Here is a 17500-nt window from a genome sequence, read left to right as displayed (position 1 = left end):
TTGTGTCTGTGTTTTTGTCTGTGTCTCTGTGTGTGTGTGTGTGTTTGTGTGTGTCTGTGTGTCTCTGTGTGTGTGTCTGTGTCTGTGTCTGTCTTTGTGTCTCTGTGTGTGTCTCTGTGTGTGTGTCTGTGTCTGTGTGTCCGTGTTTTTGTCTTTGTGTCTCTGTGTGTGTGTCTGTGTGAGTGTGTATTCAATTAATGTGAAGCTTTTTTTTCCATCTGCTGTTTTGCTGAAAGGTTTTTATCGTGTTTTAACATTTTGATTGGAACAAACCGAGGAGAAGAGGAACGGTGTAGTTAGCGTTAGCATTGATAGCAGGATAACAGCTTTGAGCTCAGAGCTTATTGGCTCAGACGACCACCGTTTAATGGAAACTGTTCATCTGGATTTAAAATGTATCGTCTTATTTTGCACAATTTTTCAGAATTTGCTGCATGTTCTCTACTTGCTGGGAGTCGCACATGCGCAGCACCTACAGTAGGTCAGCACTGCTAGCCAGTCAGAAGCAGAGTATGAGGGCGTGTCCTGACAGTAGCTAGGTAAGGACTACTAGCCAGTCAGAAGCAGAGTATGAGGGCGTGCCCTGACAGTACCTAGGTAAGGACTACTAGCCAGTCAGGAGCAGAGTATGAGGGTGTGTCCTGACAGTAGCTAGGTAAGGACTACTAGCCAGTCAGGAGCAGAGTATGAGGGCGTGTCCTGACAGTACCTAGGTAAGGACTACTAGCCAGTCAGAAGCAGAGTATGAGGGCGTGTCCTGACAGTACCTATAGGTAAGGACTACTAGCCAGTCAGAAGCAGAGTATGAGGGCGTGCCCTGACAGTAGCTAGGTAAGGACTACTAGCCAGTCAGGAGCAGAGTATGAGGGCGTGTCCTGACAGTAGCTAGGTAAGGACTACTAGCCAGTCAGGAGCAGAGTATGAGGGCGTGTCCTGACAGTACCTAGGTAAGGACTACTAGCCAGTCAGAAGCAGAGTATGAGGGCGTGTCCTGACAGTACCTATAGGTAAGGACTACTAGCCAGTCAGAAGCAGAGTATGAGGGCGTGCCCTGACAGTACCTAGGTAAGGACTACTAGCCAGTCAGGAGCAGAGTATGAGGGCGTGTCCTGACAGTACCTAGGTAAGGACTACTAGCCAGTCAGAAGCAGAGTATGAGGGGCGTGTCCTGACAGTAGCTAGGTAAGGACTACTAGCCAGTCAGGAGCAGAGTATGAGGGCGTGTCCTGACAGTACCTAGGTAAGGACTACTAGCCAGTCAGAAGCAGAGTATGAGGGCGTGTCCTGACAGTAGCTAGGTAAGGACTACTAGCCAGTCAGGAGCAGAGTATGAGGGCGTGTCCTGACAGTACCTAGGTAAGGACTACTAGCCAGTCAGAAGCAGAGTATGAGGGCATGTCCTGACAGTACCTATAGGTAAGGACTACTAGCCAGTCAGAAGCAGAGTATGAGGGCGTGCCCTGACAGTAGCTAGGTAAGGACTACTAGCCAGTCAGAAGCAGAGTATGAGGGCGTGTCCTGACAGTAGCTAGGTAAGGACTACTAGCCAGTCAGGAGCAGAGTATGAGGGCGTGTCCTGACAGTACCTAGGTAAGGACTACTAGCCAGTCAGAAGCAGAGTATGAGGGCGTGTCCTGACAGTACCTATAGGTAAGGACTACTAGCCAGTCAGAAGCAGAGTATGAGGGCGTGCCCTGACAGTACCTAGGTAAGGACTACTAGCCAGTCAGGAGCAGAGTATGAGGGCGTGTCCTGACAGTACCTAGGTAAGGACTACTAGCCAGTCAGAAGCAGAGTATGAGGGCGTGTCCTGACAGTAGCTAGGTAAGGACTACTAGCCAGTCAGAAGCAGAGTATGAGGGCGTGCCCTGACAGTAGCTAGGTAAGGACTACTAGCCAGTCAGAAGCAGAGTATGAGGGCGTGTCCTGACAGTAGCTAGGTAAGGACTACTAGCCAGTCAGGAGCAGAGTATGAGGGCGTGTCCTGACAGTACCTAGGTAAGGACTACTAGCCAGTCAGAAGCAGAGTATGAGGGCGTGTCCTGACAGTACCTATAGGTAAGGACTACTAGCCAGTCAGAAGCAGAGTATGAGGGCGTGCCCTGACAGTAGCTAGGTAAGGACTACTAGCCAGTCAGAAGCAGAGTATGAGGGCGTGCCCTGACAGTAGCTAGGTAAGGACTACTAGCCAGTCAGAAGCTAGGTGAGCATTATAACGTTGGTCTCTGAAGTAAAGGCTGGACTACAATAGAGCTGTTTGGAGCAGTTTGTGAACAGTGTTTTCTGTTTTCTTTGGGGGGGACTTTGGACTTTTTCACTTTGTAAACTATTATAACGTAACACAAAAAAAGATATATAACACAATAAAGGAAAGGGGAAAAAGACCAAAAAGCGCAATATGAGCACTTTAAGCTCCGACTGTCTGACAGAAGACTTCATTTAATCCATCTCTAACGAGCCGGTGTGTCTCTCTCTTCTCCTCAGGATCCAGGAAGTGAAGGAGCTCGGCGACCTTTCACCCCACTGGGATGGGCTCCGCCACGATGTCATCAACCACTGCAACCACCTGATTGGCTGTTACCAGGAAACGCTCGCCGAGCTCGACAAACTCTCAGGTGAAATTAAATCAAAAGGCCGCACAATTAATGCTTCTATTTTTATTTTTTTAGATTATTTTTTGGGGGCGATAGGACAGCTACGTATCAAAGAGGAGAGAAAGGGGGTTAGACACGCAGGAAATCGTCACAGGTCGGACTCGAACCCTGGGCCTTCTTCGCCGAGGCATACACTTCTACATACATGTGTGTACTGTAGAGCAGGGATCTTCAACAGGGGGTCCCGGGACCCCTAGGGGGTCCTGAGAGTCACTGCAGGTGAGGGGCCTCCAAATTATTGTCAATTTTTTTGAAGTTTTATTAAGAATTAAAAAGTGAATCCAACATATTATTAGCAAATATAAATCCCCACTGATTACACAGGCTTACTGACCTGTAGGTAAGGTAGTCTCTAAGATAGCCATCCACAGATACAGTTCATTCTAAGGATTCACTGTCCGCATGTATGTGTTAAAATTTAATTCATAAAATCAATTATAAAGTTTTTTAAGGGCTTAGTATTCTATGCAAAACAGGTATGTATAAAGGCTTGAGGCTGCCCTACACGTTACTGTAGGCCCAGTTTAAAACGCAACTTCATTTTATACAATATCTTTCTCTTTCAGTTAAGTGGTCCTTGGTTTAAAAAAGAGCCCTGCTGTAGAGGGAATTATGTCTAAAATGAGGCCCTGAGGCCTGTCAAATCTGACTCCAGTTTATTAAAGTGTAAAGTGCAGGTTAACCACCACAACCAATTAATATGTAAATAAAGTGCTCAATATGTATATATTTAAACATTTCTGTCTTAAAATGCGTTAAAATAACATTTATTGGGGTTTCTTCAAAGGTAATGTTTTTTACAGTAACTGTGTGATGACGTCATAAGAGGGAGTAGCAACCCATAGCAGGTGCATAGACAGGCCAACAACGGGACGATTTTATCCATTTTCGCCATCTTATTCATCACTAAATTCACTTCTGACAACATTTTAGGTGAGAAATGAACTGTTTAGATTTCGAATATATGAATATATGAAGTCTCTTTTATATAGACCTTAGTGGTCCCCTAATACTGTATCTGAAGTCTCTTTTATATAGACCTTAGTGGTCCCCTAATACTGTATCTGAAGTCTCTTTTATATAGACCTTAGTGGTCCCCTAATACTGTATCTGAAGTCTCTTTTATATAGACCTTAGTGGTCCCCTAATACTGTATCTGAAGTCTCTTTTATATAGACCTTAGTGGTCCCCTAATACTGTATCTGAAGTCTCTTTTATATAGACCTTAGTGGTCCCCTAATACTGTATCTGAAGTCTCTTTTATGCAAGGTGGAGGGTGGGGCCTTGACCAACTACCACTTTGCTCGTTTGAAAGCCATGATGTCTCTCTCTCATGGGGTTAGGGGCCAAATTCTCTGGGCGGGCAAAGCAGAGAAAGGGGAGGTAACCTTGCTCCTTATGACCTCATAAGGAGAAGATTCCTGATTGGCCCATCTGATCTTTCATTTTCTCAAAGGCAGAGCGGGATACCCAGGGCTCGGTTTACACCTATTACCATTTCTAGCCACTGGGGGACCATAGGCAGGCTGGGGGAACTCATATTAATGTTAAAAAACCTCATAAACTGACTTTTTCATGCCATGGGACCTTTTAATAAAATATTTCTACAGTGCCCGCTACCAACTGAGCTAACCCGGCCACACTATTTTTTCACTTTTTGCACAAATTGTTATTGTGTAATTTACCTCGTTGGTCGTCTGCGTTTGTTTTAAACAAGGGGGGGTAAGCTTCGCTTCAGAACTCGAACCTCCTATGGCGCCATTTTGATGCTACCAAGCGATAACCTCACCGTTAGCATCCCATTGACTCCCATTCATTTTGGTGCCACTTTGACAGAGAATAACTTCACATCTGAAGTGTTTAAAGACTCTATTTGTCCGTTGTTTATTTCTAAAGAAACACGACAATGTATAAAAGGCTCCATTACCTTGTAGCTCACGTTATGGCTCCGTAACAGACGCTTTTATAAAAATAGGCTAACGATTGGTTCATAACCACGAGACTTACTGTCACACAGTAGAGGAATTACCGTATAGTACAGGAGAAGCTCACAGGCAGTTTGGACTTACATGAGCTGTTTAGGTTTAATTACTAATGTTAACTAGCATGTTAGTGATCAGTAATTAGCCTGTGTTTATGTTATCTCCTTACATATACCTACACTCTCCGTCTCTGTAAGTTTGGGAATGATTGAGATTTCTCTCGGCACAGCTACCAGAAGACTTACAACTTTCAGACACGTTGCTCACGTCACATCTACGTCTACAAGCTCAGTTGGAGGCTGCTCAGTAAAGCAAGAGATCACCGGAAAAGTGACTTCTAATATCCTTCACTGGTCTCCGTCCAGAGACACAGGATCTGGTGGTCCATTTTATATATGTCAATGGTTTTAAATCTCGTCCTTTTTTTTCTTTTTTTCCTGTTCTTTGTCTTCCAAAAACAGCCTCGTCCTGTTTCAAGTCGAGCAGCAGTAAATCGGACAAACACCTTCAGTTCGTTCCCACCAACCTGCACTCCCAGAGGATGGAGGTCACCGGTCCAAACCGCCCAGGCAGGTTCACACGCTGCTTTATCTCTTCATAACGTTAACGTTGTTTACTTCTTTTACTCAGTGTCTCCATTTTCTTTCTTCTGCACGATTCACAGGCCTCAGCCTTTCCTTTTTTAAACGTCATTCATTGTAATAATCACTCTGTCTCTCAGTTTAATTCAAAGGGGCTTTATTGGCATGAAAGGTTCAATAACAATGTTATTCCTCTCTCACTCCCTTCCTCTCTCTCTCTCTCGCTCTCTTCCTCTCTCGCTCCCTCTCTCTTTCGCTCTCTCCCTCTCGCTCTCTTTGTCTCTCTCTCTCTCTCGCTCGCTCTCTCACTCCCTCCCTCTCTCTCTCTCTCGCTCTCTTCCTCTCTCGCTCCCTCTCTCTTTTGCTCTCTCCCTCTCGCTCTCTTTGTCTCTCTCTCTCTCTCTCTCGCTCTCTCACTCCCTCCCTCTCTCTCTCTCGCTCTCTTCCTCTCTCGCTCCCTCTCTCTTTTGCTCTCTCCCTCTCGCTCTCTTTGTCTCTCTCTCTCTCGCTCTCTCTCTCACTCCCTTCCTCTCTCTCTCTCTCGCTCTCTTCCTCTCTCGCTCCCTCTCTCTTTCGCTCTCTCCCTCTCGCTCTCTTTGTCTCTCTCGCTCGCTCGCTCTCTCACTCCCTCCCTCTCTCTCTCTCTCGCTCTCTTCCTCTCTCGCTCCCTCTCTCTTTCGCTCTCTCCCTCTCGCTCTCTTTGTCTCTCTCTCTCGCTCGCTCTCTCTCCCTCCCTCTCTCTCTCTCGCTCTCTTCCTCTCTCGCTCCCTCTCTCTTTCGCTCTCTCCCTCTCGCTCTCTTTGTCTCTCTCTCTCTCGCTCTCTCTCTCACTCCCTTCCTCTCTCTCTCTCTCGCTCTCTCTCTCCCTCCCTCTCTCTCTCTCTCGCTCTCTTCCTCTCTCGCTCCCTCTCTCTTTCGCTCTCTCCCTCTCGCTCTCTTTGTCTCTCTCTCTCTCTCGCTCGCTCTCTCACTCCCTCCCTCTCTCTCTCTCTCGCTCCCTCTCTTTCTCTCTCTGTCTCACTCCCTCCCTCTCCCTCTCTCTCTCTCTCTCTCTCTCTCTCTCTCTCTCTCTCTCTCTCAGGTGTGTGGTATGAGGTCATAACGTTCGGTGCTCCAGCTCATCACCACCAGGCCTTCAAACACGGAGGACTGAAAAGACTGCTCAGTAAACACACAAACAATAGAGACAGGTGTGTGTGTGTGTGTGTGTGTGTGTGTGTGTGTGTGTGTGTGTGTGTGTGTGTGTGTGTGTGTGTGTGTGTGTGTGTGTGTGTGTGCGTCCGGTGTGTGTGTGTGTGTGTGTGTGTGTGTGTGTCAGACCTCCATTTACACTCTCTGTCCATCTCTTCATATTATTGTCTCTATAATCTCTGTCAGGATTAGTGCCGCTGCACTGTAGATTAACACACACATACTTCACATTTTGTGGAATTATGTGGACTTTGAAGGCATTATGATGTGCTCAAATGATCTTTTCAGAGAGAATTCATGCGTTTTAAAAATACATTTTTATGGGTTGCATCCTCTAGAGTTTCTTTTGTTTTGATGTCTAGTTTTTTAAACCACCTTTTTAAAAATCAGTTCTGAGTCTTAAACACACCCTGGACTCTTTAAATCACGTTGAAATTAATGTTGTGTATTTACACAGGAGAAAAGAAAAATAGATTTTCTAATATTGCACCTGTCAATCTGCGAAATATTTAATCTGCGAAATATTCTGTTGTTTATTTTGCCGTCAATACTGCCAACGTTACTGTCACTACCCGATGTGAGTCCAGTGCAGATGTGAGTTGCCCACGCGTCACTTTGCGACAAGTAGCCTCCAATATACTGTCTATGGTTTTGAGCTAACGTTGGCAATCAAACAATCATAGATAGCTAAAACGTTTTCGAAATGACTGCTAGCGGCGTTTGAAACTAACATTAGCAATCAAGTAGCCTACTAGATGCTAACGGCATTTTAAACTAACGTTATCTACAAGGTACTGTAGCAATCAAACACAACAAAGGCTGGCACATGAATGGTGTTTTGAGCTAAAGTTAGCAAGCTAACAATCATAGATAGCTAAAACGTTTTCGAAATGACTGCTAGCTAAGATGCTAACGGCGTTTGGAGCTAGCATTAGAAATCAAGTAGCCTACTAGATACTAACGGCGTTTTAAGCTAACGTTAGCTACAAGTTAGCAATCAAACACAACAAAGGCTGGCACTTGAATGGTGTTTTGAGCTAACGTTAGCAAGCTAACAATCATAGATAGCTACAACGTTTTCGAAATGACTGCTAGGTAAGATGCTAACAGCGTTTTGAGCTTACGTTAGCAATCAAGTAGCCTACTAGATGCTAACGGCGTTTTGAGCTAACATTAGGTACAAGTTAGCAATCAAACACAACAAAGGCTGGCACTTGAATGGTGTTTTGATCTAACGTTAGCAATCAAACAATCATAGATAGCTACAACGTTTTTGAAATGACTTCCATCTTGTCTTATTGTATGTAAAGAGAAAAGTTTATTATTTTACGGATTTCACAAATTTCAGTACGACACGTTATGCAGTAAACCGTTTAAATCTGAGCATGTGCGACTCACATCTGCACTCGACTCACATCGGGTAGTGACAGTTGTCTTTGCTGTAATCAGATCAGTATATATTTATGTTTAACATGGTATTTCATTTTATTAATGGGAAACATGCATGTGTCCAGACAAGGCTAGCAGCAGCAGCAGTGCTGCGTCAGACACATTTCTGGTGTGTAAAGACATAGAAAACTTGGCATTCTTGCTAACTCCGCCATGTTTACATCATTTTATACATTTTTGTTAACGTTAAAAGAGAATTCCGGCCAATTTTTAAGTTAATCTTGATCGCTATAGCTACGCGAGTACTTTCGATAGAAAAAAAACCCGAGCCTAATCAGTGCAGGTAACAGGACGAGAGCTCCTTTAAAGTAATAATGAAAACTTGGGAAAAAGACGTTGAAACAAGCGACAAAAATGTAAAAAGAAAAACAACCTTTAAAGTGATAATGAAAACTTGGGAAAAAGTGACAAAAATGTCAAAAGATTACCTTAAAAGTGATAATGAAAACAGGACTGTTTCTCCCTCCCTCTCTCTCTCCCTCTCTCTCTCTCCCTCTTTCTCTCTCCCTCTCTCTCTCTCCAGCTCGGTCTCTTACTCCCAGGACGAGAGCTCCAGAGCCAGGGAGCTGCTGGCCAGCGTGGCCCAGCTGCAGCCTCTCGTCTTCGGGCTCGCCGAGCAGCTGCTGGCCGTCTCTCTGGAGCTCGACTCCGCGCTGCTGCAGCAGGTGCTGGACAGCCTGAGCCAGCAGGTGAGGAGAGGGGGGAGAGAATATGGGATGCAGTATTAGGGGACCACTAAGGTCTATATAAAAGAGACTTCAGATACAGTATTAGGGGACCACTAAGGTCTATATAAAAGAGACTTCAGATACAGTATTAGGGGACCACTAAGGTCTATATAAAAGAGACTTCAGATACAGTATTAGGGGACCACTAAGGCCTATATAAAAGAGACTTCAGATACAGTATTAGGGGACCACTAAGGTCTATATAAAAGAGACTTCAGATACAGTAAGGGGACCACTAAGGCCTATATAAAAGAGACTTCAGATACAGTATTAGGGGACCACTAAGGTCTATATAAAAGAGACTTCAGATACAGTATTAGGGGACCACTAAGGCCTATATAAAAGAGACTTCAGATACAGTATTAGGGGACCACTAAGGTCTATATAAAATAGACTTCAGATACAGTATTAGGGGACCACTAAGGTCTATATAAAAGAGACTTCAGATACAGTATTAGGGGACCACTAAGGTCTATATAAAAGAGACTTCAGATACAGTATTAGGGGACCACTAAGGTCTATATAAAAGAGACTTCAGATACAGTATTAGGGGACCACTAAGGTCTATATAAAAGAGACTTCAGATACAGTATTAGGGGACCACTAAGGCCTATATAAAAGAGACTTCAGATACAGTATTAGGGGACCACTAAGGTCTATATAAAAGAGACTTCAGATACAGTATTAGGGGACCACTAAGGTCTATATAAAAGAGACTTCAGATACAGTATTAGAGGACCACTAAGGTCTATATAAAAGAGACTTCAGATACAGTATTAGGGGACCACTAAGGTCTATATAAAAGAGCATCTCGTTGTGTCTTCCTCCATCAGACGCAGCAGTTTGTCCACGCGCTGAAAGAAGAGCTGGTGAAGCGCGCCCTGCTGGCGATCCACCGCCGGCGCTCGGCCAGCGACCACAGCAGCCACGTCCACAGCAACGGGCTGCTCTGCGATAACACGTCGCCGGGGCAACAGGACGCAAGCCAACGGGACGCGCAGGAGTACGACGAGGAGGAATGGGCAAGTCGGAGCGTGTGTGTGTGTGTGTGTGTGTGTGACCGTGTGTGTGTGTGTGTGTGTGTAATTGCGTCCGTGACTTTGTGTGTTAAGTGTGTGTGTGTGTGTGTGTGTGTGTGTGTAGGACAGAGCGTGGGCAAACGTCGCCATGAGCCTCGACTGCATCCACGCCATGGGTGACCGGCTGCAGGGGCGGGAGCTCCGTCCCCAGGAGATGACATCATCAGAGGGGCGGGAGCTCCGTCCCCAGGAGATGACATCATCAGAGGGGCGGGAGCTCCGTCCCCAGGAAATGACATCATCAGAGGGGCGGGAGCACCGTCCCCAGGAGATGACATCATCAGAGTGGCGGGAGCTCCGTCCCCAGGAGATGACATCATCAGAGGGGCGGGAGCACCGTCCCCAGGAGATGACATCATCAGAGGGGCGGGAGCACCGTCCCCAGGAGATGACATCATCAGAGGGGCAGGAGCTCCGTCCCCAGGAGATGACATCATCAGAGGGGCGGGAAGCCACAGGAGACACAAACTCTCACAACACCGGTGGGACATTATTTCACATTTGATGCTAACTTTAGGACGACTGTATTAAAAGCAGCAGAGTCGTCAAACAACTGCCAAGCAGCCGAGAAATATGGTGTCACAGAGTGTGTATTGTTTGGAGATGGTTAGCGCACAAATGCGTTAAAAGCGCCAACAGTCAAAGATAAGCATATCGTGGTCCCCAAACTTCACATATATGTTCATGTTGCACGTTGTATGTTTTACAGTGGCCCTACAGCAAATCACACAACACGACAGCAAATCACACAACAAGACAGCAAATCACACAACACGACAGCAAATCACACAACACGACAGCAAATCACACAACACGACAGCAAATCACACAGCATGACAGCAAATCACACAACACGACAGCACAACAGCAAATCACACAACACGATAGCAAATCACACAACAGCAAATCACACAACAGCAAATCACACAACAAGACAGCAAATCACACAACACAACAGCAAATCACACATTACACAACACAACAGCAAATCACACACGACAGCAAATCACACACGACCGCAAATCTCACAACACTACAGCAAATCACACAACACGACAGCAAATCACACAACACGACAGCAAATCACACAACATGACAGCAAATCACACAACACGACAGCACAACAGCAAATCACACAACACGATAGCAAATCACACAACAGCAAATCACACAACAAGACAGCAAATCACACAACACAACAGCAAATCACACATTACACAACACAACAGCAAATCACACACGACAGCAAATCACACACGACAGCAAATCACACACGTCCGCAAATCTCACAACACTACAGCAAATCACACACGACAGCAAATCTCACAACACTACAGCAAATCACACAACATGACAGCAAATCACACAACACGACAGCAAATCACACAACACAACAGCAAATCACACACGACAGCAAATCACACACGACAGCAAATCACACACGACAGCAAATCTCACACAACAGCAAATCTCATAACACGACAGCAAATTACACAACATGACAGCAAATCACAGAAGACAGCAAATCACACAACACGACAGCAAATTACACACAACAGCAAATCACACAACACAACAGCAAATCACACACAACAGCAAATCACACAACACGACAGCAAATTACACAATAAGACAGCAAATCACACAACACGACAGCAAATCACACAACACGACAGCAAATCACACAACAAGACAGCAAATCACACAACAAGACAGCAAATCACACAACACGACAGCAAATTACACAATAAGACAGCAAATCACACAACACGACAGCAAATCACACAACACGACAGCAAATCACACAACAAGACAGCAAATCACACAACAAGACAGCAAATCACACAAGACAGCAAATCACACAACACAACAGCAACTCACACAACACGACAGCAAATCACACAACACGACAGCAAATCACACAACACAACAGCAAATCACACAACACAACAGCAAATCACACAACACAACAGCAAATCACACAACAAGACATCAAATCACACAAGACATCAAATCGCACAACTCGACAGCAAATCACACAACACGACAGCAAATCACACAACACGACAGCAAATCACACAACACGACAGCAAATCACACAACAAGACAGCAAATCACACAACAAGACAGCAAATCACACAAGACAGCAACTCACACAACACGACAGCAACTCACACAACACGACAGCAAATCACACAACACGACAGCAAATCACACACAACAGCAAATCACACACGACAGCAAATCACACAAGACAGCAAATCACACAACACGACAGCAAATCACACACAACAGCAAATCACACAACACGACAGCAAATCACACAACACGACAGCAAATAACACAACACGACAGCAAATCACACAACAGCAAATCACACATTACACAACACAACAGCAAATCGCACAACACGACAGCAAATCACACAACACGACAGCAAATCACACAACATAACAGCAAATAACACAAAACAACAGCAAATCAAACAACATGACAGAAAATCACACAACACGACATCCAATCGTCTGGGTGGGTGGTGATGACGGGGGTTGGGTATATTTATGTTGCAATAATGTTGTTTACAAAATAAAAATTGTTAATCACAAAAATCAAAACAAGATTTGGTCTTGAAAAGATGGGGGGCGTCTTATATTCAGTTATTCATTTTTAAAATGACAGCAACAGCAACTTTGACTTATTGATTAAAATAAGGCAGATAATTTAAATTCTGAACTTGTGTGTGTCCTCCAGCCTCCTACTCCTCTTCCTCCTCCTCCTCCTCCTGGCAGGAGCAGCTGCTCCCTCTGGTGGTTACGCTCAGGGACTGCGTGCGAGAGGCGGCGGGGAAGGCCCGAGCCGCCATGACCTTTGTGGTCCTGCAGGGGGCGGTGGCGGCGAGCATCGCCCAGGGCCCTGAACACATCGTCCAGAGACGCCACGCCGTCTTCAGCCAGGCGGTGAGACCGGAGACACGGTTTTCTGTATTTATAGCTAGAGGTCGACCGATAGTGGATTTTACCGATGCCGATGGGCTAGGTTGGGCCGTATTTGCCGATAACCGATTAATCGACCGGTAGTATTTAGAATTGATACTGGATAAAAACAAACATGACACTCCCAAGTAAAACAGTGCTGAACTTTATTATAAAAATAAAAAAACTGTATTAAACCATGAAAACATGATAAATGAAATAAATATAACTATTGAAGTCTATAAAAGACATTCATTCAAACTGAAACAAAAAGTAAAAAATAACAAATAAAAACAGTTAAGCTGTCGGTTTAGAGCGGTAACAGACGAACTCTGACCTGGAGGGATCTATCTCTCCCACTATATACTCTCTGTTCTCGCTCGGATGCCCATATAAGGCGTAATGTGTGACGGACCTGCCTTCCCATTGGTTGAAAACATAAACAAAAGGCATCATGGTAGCACCTACTGTCTATGGGTAGCACGGAGTTAGCGGCAGAAATGACCGAAAACGTGATGAATTATGGACATCAGGTGGATAAATCTTGGATGTAACAGTTTGGATTTAATGCTCAACAACCCCAAAAAAAGGCCCAAGTTCCATCTGGATAGAAGATCACCTGTAAAGGCTAGAAAGACCCTCTAGAGGCCAGCAGACCCTTCTCAGCTCTCACGTACCGTGTAATGAATGACAGCGCGCACTTCTCAGCCGCTCCAGCAACGGACGCAACCAGGATCGGCATTGGAATGGATTTTTGCCGATAACGATAGTTCCACCAATCAACTATCGGTGCCGATGAATCGGCAAAACCGATGAATCGGTCCACCTCTATTTATAGCGTATATAACGTAATATCTTATTCGTGAGTCTAATCGCTTTTAAAGTTTCTATTTTAAATTGACCGTTCGCAAAAGCCACGCCCCCTAGTTACTGTTACTACGCCCGTCAAACAATTGAGAACCAGACACATAGCCATGGCTGGGTTGAGCTCCATACCTGTTGGTATATGATTGGTTTTGGAGTAATGCAGCAGACATATCCTCCAGGCCACGACAGAAAGGGCTGCAATATGCAGTGGAGGGATGTGTTCAATGACCCTCAACCTCTTGCTGAATCAAAGTTGCTATCTGTGTCGATAGCAACATGTGCTTGACAGGCTAACAGCTATCAGGCTGCCTGAATTTCCTACGAAATAATAAAGTATCTAATGTTCTAACTTTACTACATTGTTGTTTGGACAAAGTTACAAATTTTAAAACTGAGTTGAAAACTCTTCTTTTCAAAGAGGCGTTTAATTAGACTATAGTGTGGTTATGGCGGTTTTATGTGGTTTTCTGCTTATTTTGTTTATGTACTGTAATGTATAAATGTTGTGTATCCATCCATTTGTTGTGAAGCACTTTGTGATTTTTATCTGTGAAATGTGCTATACAAATAAATTTTACTTACTTACTTACTTACTTTCGATAATAATGCTATATAGAACCACAACTGTTAACTTAAGTGCAGTTTTACAGATTGTAACTTAGCTACTTAAACTACTTATTGATAATTGATATAAGTTAGCTCGCTAGCTTTACTTACCTTGGAGCAGACATATGTAGCTATGCTTATTAATCTTCGAGGCATTTAGCTGTGAGTGGGGTCTCCCACACCGCTTAATCCATTGTTGGCATCTATCCGCTTGGGTCTTGGGCTTTGGAAAGGCGAAAAAAACGACCCCTCCCTCTAAACTTTTGGGGTACCTGGTGTCAGACTTGCAGGTGCCATAGGCGCATCGTTTCACCATCTTGCTGAAATCGCCATGTTTGACGGGGGTCCTTCTCCTTAGTTACAGTTGCTGAGCTAGGATTGGACGAGGACCGTTTGAGGGCGGGGTTTTGCGAACGGTCAATTCTACTCTTATTTCTGAGTGCTCATATTATCCTCATTTTCAGGTTCATAATTATAATTTGAGGTTAAAACACCATATTTTTGTTGTACTGCACATTGCTGCAGCTCCTCTTTTCACCCTATGTGTTCAGCTCTCTGTTTTAGCTACAGAGTGAGACATCTCAACTGCTGTAACATCTTTGTTGTCAGTCGCACATGCGCAGTACCTAGGAAAGGATCATGTTAGCTAGCTAGCGGTTTCTCCAACTTCGGCTTGTACAAGGCAGGATTAGCCGGGAGACTTCTTCTAAACGAGCGTGCACTTCCAACTTTGTGTGGAATATCTGCAGAACAGATATGATCAATGTTTTTGCACTTTTTCAAATGTTTTTGCACTTTTTCAATGTTTTTGCACTTTTAAATGTTTTTGTCACTTGTTTTGTCATGAAAAAGTCACGATGAAAAAGTCACAATGAAAAAGTCACGATGAAAAAGTCACGGAAAAGTCACGATGAAAAAGTCACGAAAAAGTCATGGTGTAGACCGGTGTGGCAGTTCACTGAGGCGTCGCGTCGCTCCCTGTTGCCGAGCAGACGCCTTTTTATTGCCTTCCCCTCAGCAAACCCCCGGCCCTACTAGTGCCCTCTTCTGCCGTACGGACGAACGCCAGTTGCCCGTCAGCGGGGCGGATGTTTTGACCTATACTAAACTCCTGGCTCTGTGTCCCCCACACTCATATGAGTGCAGGCAATCTCCTCTCCGGTGTCAAAGAGGGGAAATAAATCTTAAAACGGCGTCTGGGCAAACTAAGAGAGAAGAGCGCTTCTTAGCAAAAACTTTATATATTTATACACAAAAAAAATTTTACTCTTCCCAAAGTAGTGTTAATTTCGTCAGACGAGACTAAATATGTTCGTCGACGACCTTTTTTTCCATGACTAAGACGAGACGATGATGAGACTGCGCCGATGTCCAAAAACGCTGACTAAGACTAAATTAACATGCATTATTGTTGACGAAAAAAGACGAGACTAAAATGTTTTGCATAAAATAAAAACTAACATAAAATCTCTCTTTATTTTCGTCTACAATCGTCTCTACTTTTTCATCATGAGATAGAATATTCAGCCGTTACCGAGACCCGGTGCTACGGCACCGACAGGTGCCCTAACGACCGGTATCTACCGGACCGAATAGCCTGCGCTTCTCTCTGATGCTCCTAAACGCACGTTAGAGTCTACCGAAACATCGCTGCACGGGGCGCTAGTTAACACTACACTTGGCAGCAGGTAACGTTAGCATACTGTTAGCTAGTTAACACTACACTTGTCAGCAGGTAACGTTAGCATACCGTTAGCTAGTTAACACTACACTTGGCAGCAGGTAACGTTAGCATACCGTTAGCTAGTTAACACTACACTTGGCAGCAGGTAACGTTAGCATACCGTTAGCTAGCAGTTGGATTTAACACAGTTAAAATGCTGACAGTTAAACGGTGTAAAGGTTTGTCTCTATTTCCAACACGAGACGCCTCGCCAGTTTCGTGCTGCATTTATTTTATTGTAAAATATCCTTTTTGTCGTTGACTGGTGAAATAAGGAAGAGGCTTGTTATTTATATAACTTTATATAATTTATTAATTTTTATAACTATTTGACTGAAATGGTTATCAGAAATAATTTATTTAAAAAAAGTGTTTTGACTAAAACATGACTAAAATGACATGACTTTTAGTCAACTAAAACTTGATTAACAAAAATTTAGACTAAGACTAAATTAAAAATAGGTGACAAAATGAACACTATCCCAAAGTTACAAAATTTTTGTCAACTAATCAGTTAATCTTTACACAGGGTTCATACGTTTTGAAAAAAAAACTGGAAAAGTTATGGAATTTAATTTTTAAATTAATTTAAAATGCAAAATTCCAGGCCTGGAAAGGTTTTGGAAACATAAAAAGACCCAGAAAGTTTTGGAAAAGTCATGGAATTTTTTTTTTTAACACAGCATAATAATATGTGTGACACTAAATGTATTTTCAGGTTGTCTTAACCTCAGCGTTGTATTCGGGGAGCGATATTACGAATCCCACTATGAACCACAGACATTATCATTCATTTTATAGTTACTGAGGGTAAACTTTAACTCAGATTTGTATTCTTATTGTATAATGTCGACTAACATTTTCAGGAACACATAGTCATGGAAATTTGCCGAAAAAGTCATGGAAAAGTATTGGTTAAAATGCGTATGAACCCTGTTTACAGCTCCAAAGTGAGGCATAAGTATCTCAGCTTCCTTGTGTCTCTGAGGGTCAGTACCAGCGTCTCTTCTTCTTCTCCCCCAGCTCTCAGCGGTCGTGTGTGGTTTCATGCTGAAGCTGTTCGGAGGTCTGGAGGATCCTGACTTCCTGCTGCAGCTTCACTCTGTCGGACTCCTGGTTCAGTTTGAAGGCTTGCTCAGCACCTACGGTACACACACACACACACACACACACACACACACACACACACACACACACACACAAACAAACCATCTTTGGGAAAAATATCTGATGTGCACTCTTCTTATCTGTCTACGTGCTTTCCTACACTCTTCACAGTTGCTCAATGAGAGCTCTTTCTGTCATAAAATACAAAAACAGATCAGTATGTAAGCAAAAGACAGATTAATATATGAGCAAAAACAGATCAGTATGTAAGCAAAAGACAGATTAATATATGAGCAAAAACAGATCAGTATGTAAGCAAAAGACAGATTAATATATGAGCAAAAACAGATTAATATATATATTATATTAAATATGTTATGATATATGTTATTTTTGGGGGTTTTCAACACACACACTAAGCAATGCTATAGTCTGCTTTTCAAAACACTTTTTCAATGTTTTTGTCTTTTTTTGTCACTTCTTTCAATGTTTTTGCACTTTTTCAATGTTATTGTCGCTTTTTTTGTCACACACACACAGACACACACACACACACACACA

The 17500-nt window shown here is 43.7% G+C and overlaps 1 protein-coding gene across 4 annotated transcripts in view; it reads left to right on the top strand.

The window, feature by feature from the left end:
* LOC114573908 (type II inositol 3,4-bisphosphate 4-phosphatase) overlaps positions 1-17500 on the top strand; it is a 64225-nt gene that overhangs the window by 36903 nt on the left and 9822 nt on the right. For all 4 annotated transcript variants that reach the window (XM_028606126.1, XM_028606125.1, XM_028606127.1 and 1 more), the window contains 8 exons: positions 2485-2615; positions 5098-5205; positions 6299-6407; positions 8381-8546; positions 9419-9607; positions 9729-10146; positions 12416-12621; positions 16856-16979. In XM_028606126.1, the coding sequence (XP_028461927.1) occupies positions 2485-2615; positions 5098-5205; positions 6299-6407; positions 8381-8546; positions 9419-9607; positions 9729-10146; positions 12416-12621; positions 16856-16979 (1451 nt within the window). The remainder of the gene's footprint in view (positions 1-2484; positions 2616-5097; positions 5206-6298; positions 6408-8380; positions 8547-9418; positions 9608-9728; positions 10147-12415; positions 12622-16855; positions 16980-17500) is intronic.

The sequence above is a fragment of the Perca flavescens genome, chromosome 19, assembly GCF_004354835.1.
Source record: "Perca flavescens isolate YP-PL-M2 chromosome 19, PFLA_1.0, whole genome shotgun sequence".
Lineage (NCBI taxonomy): Eukaryota > Metazoa > Chordata > Actinopteri > Perciformes > Percidae > Perca > Perca flavescens.
Note: the sequence above shows the minus strand (reverse complement) of the source record. Positions and strands in the feature narration are given on the sequence as shown.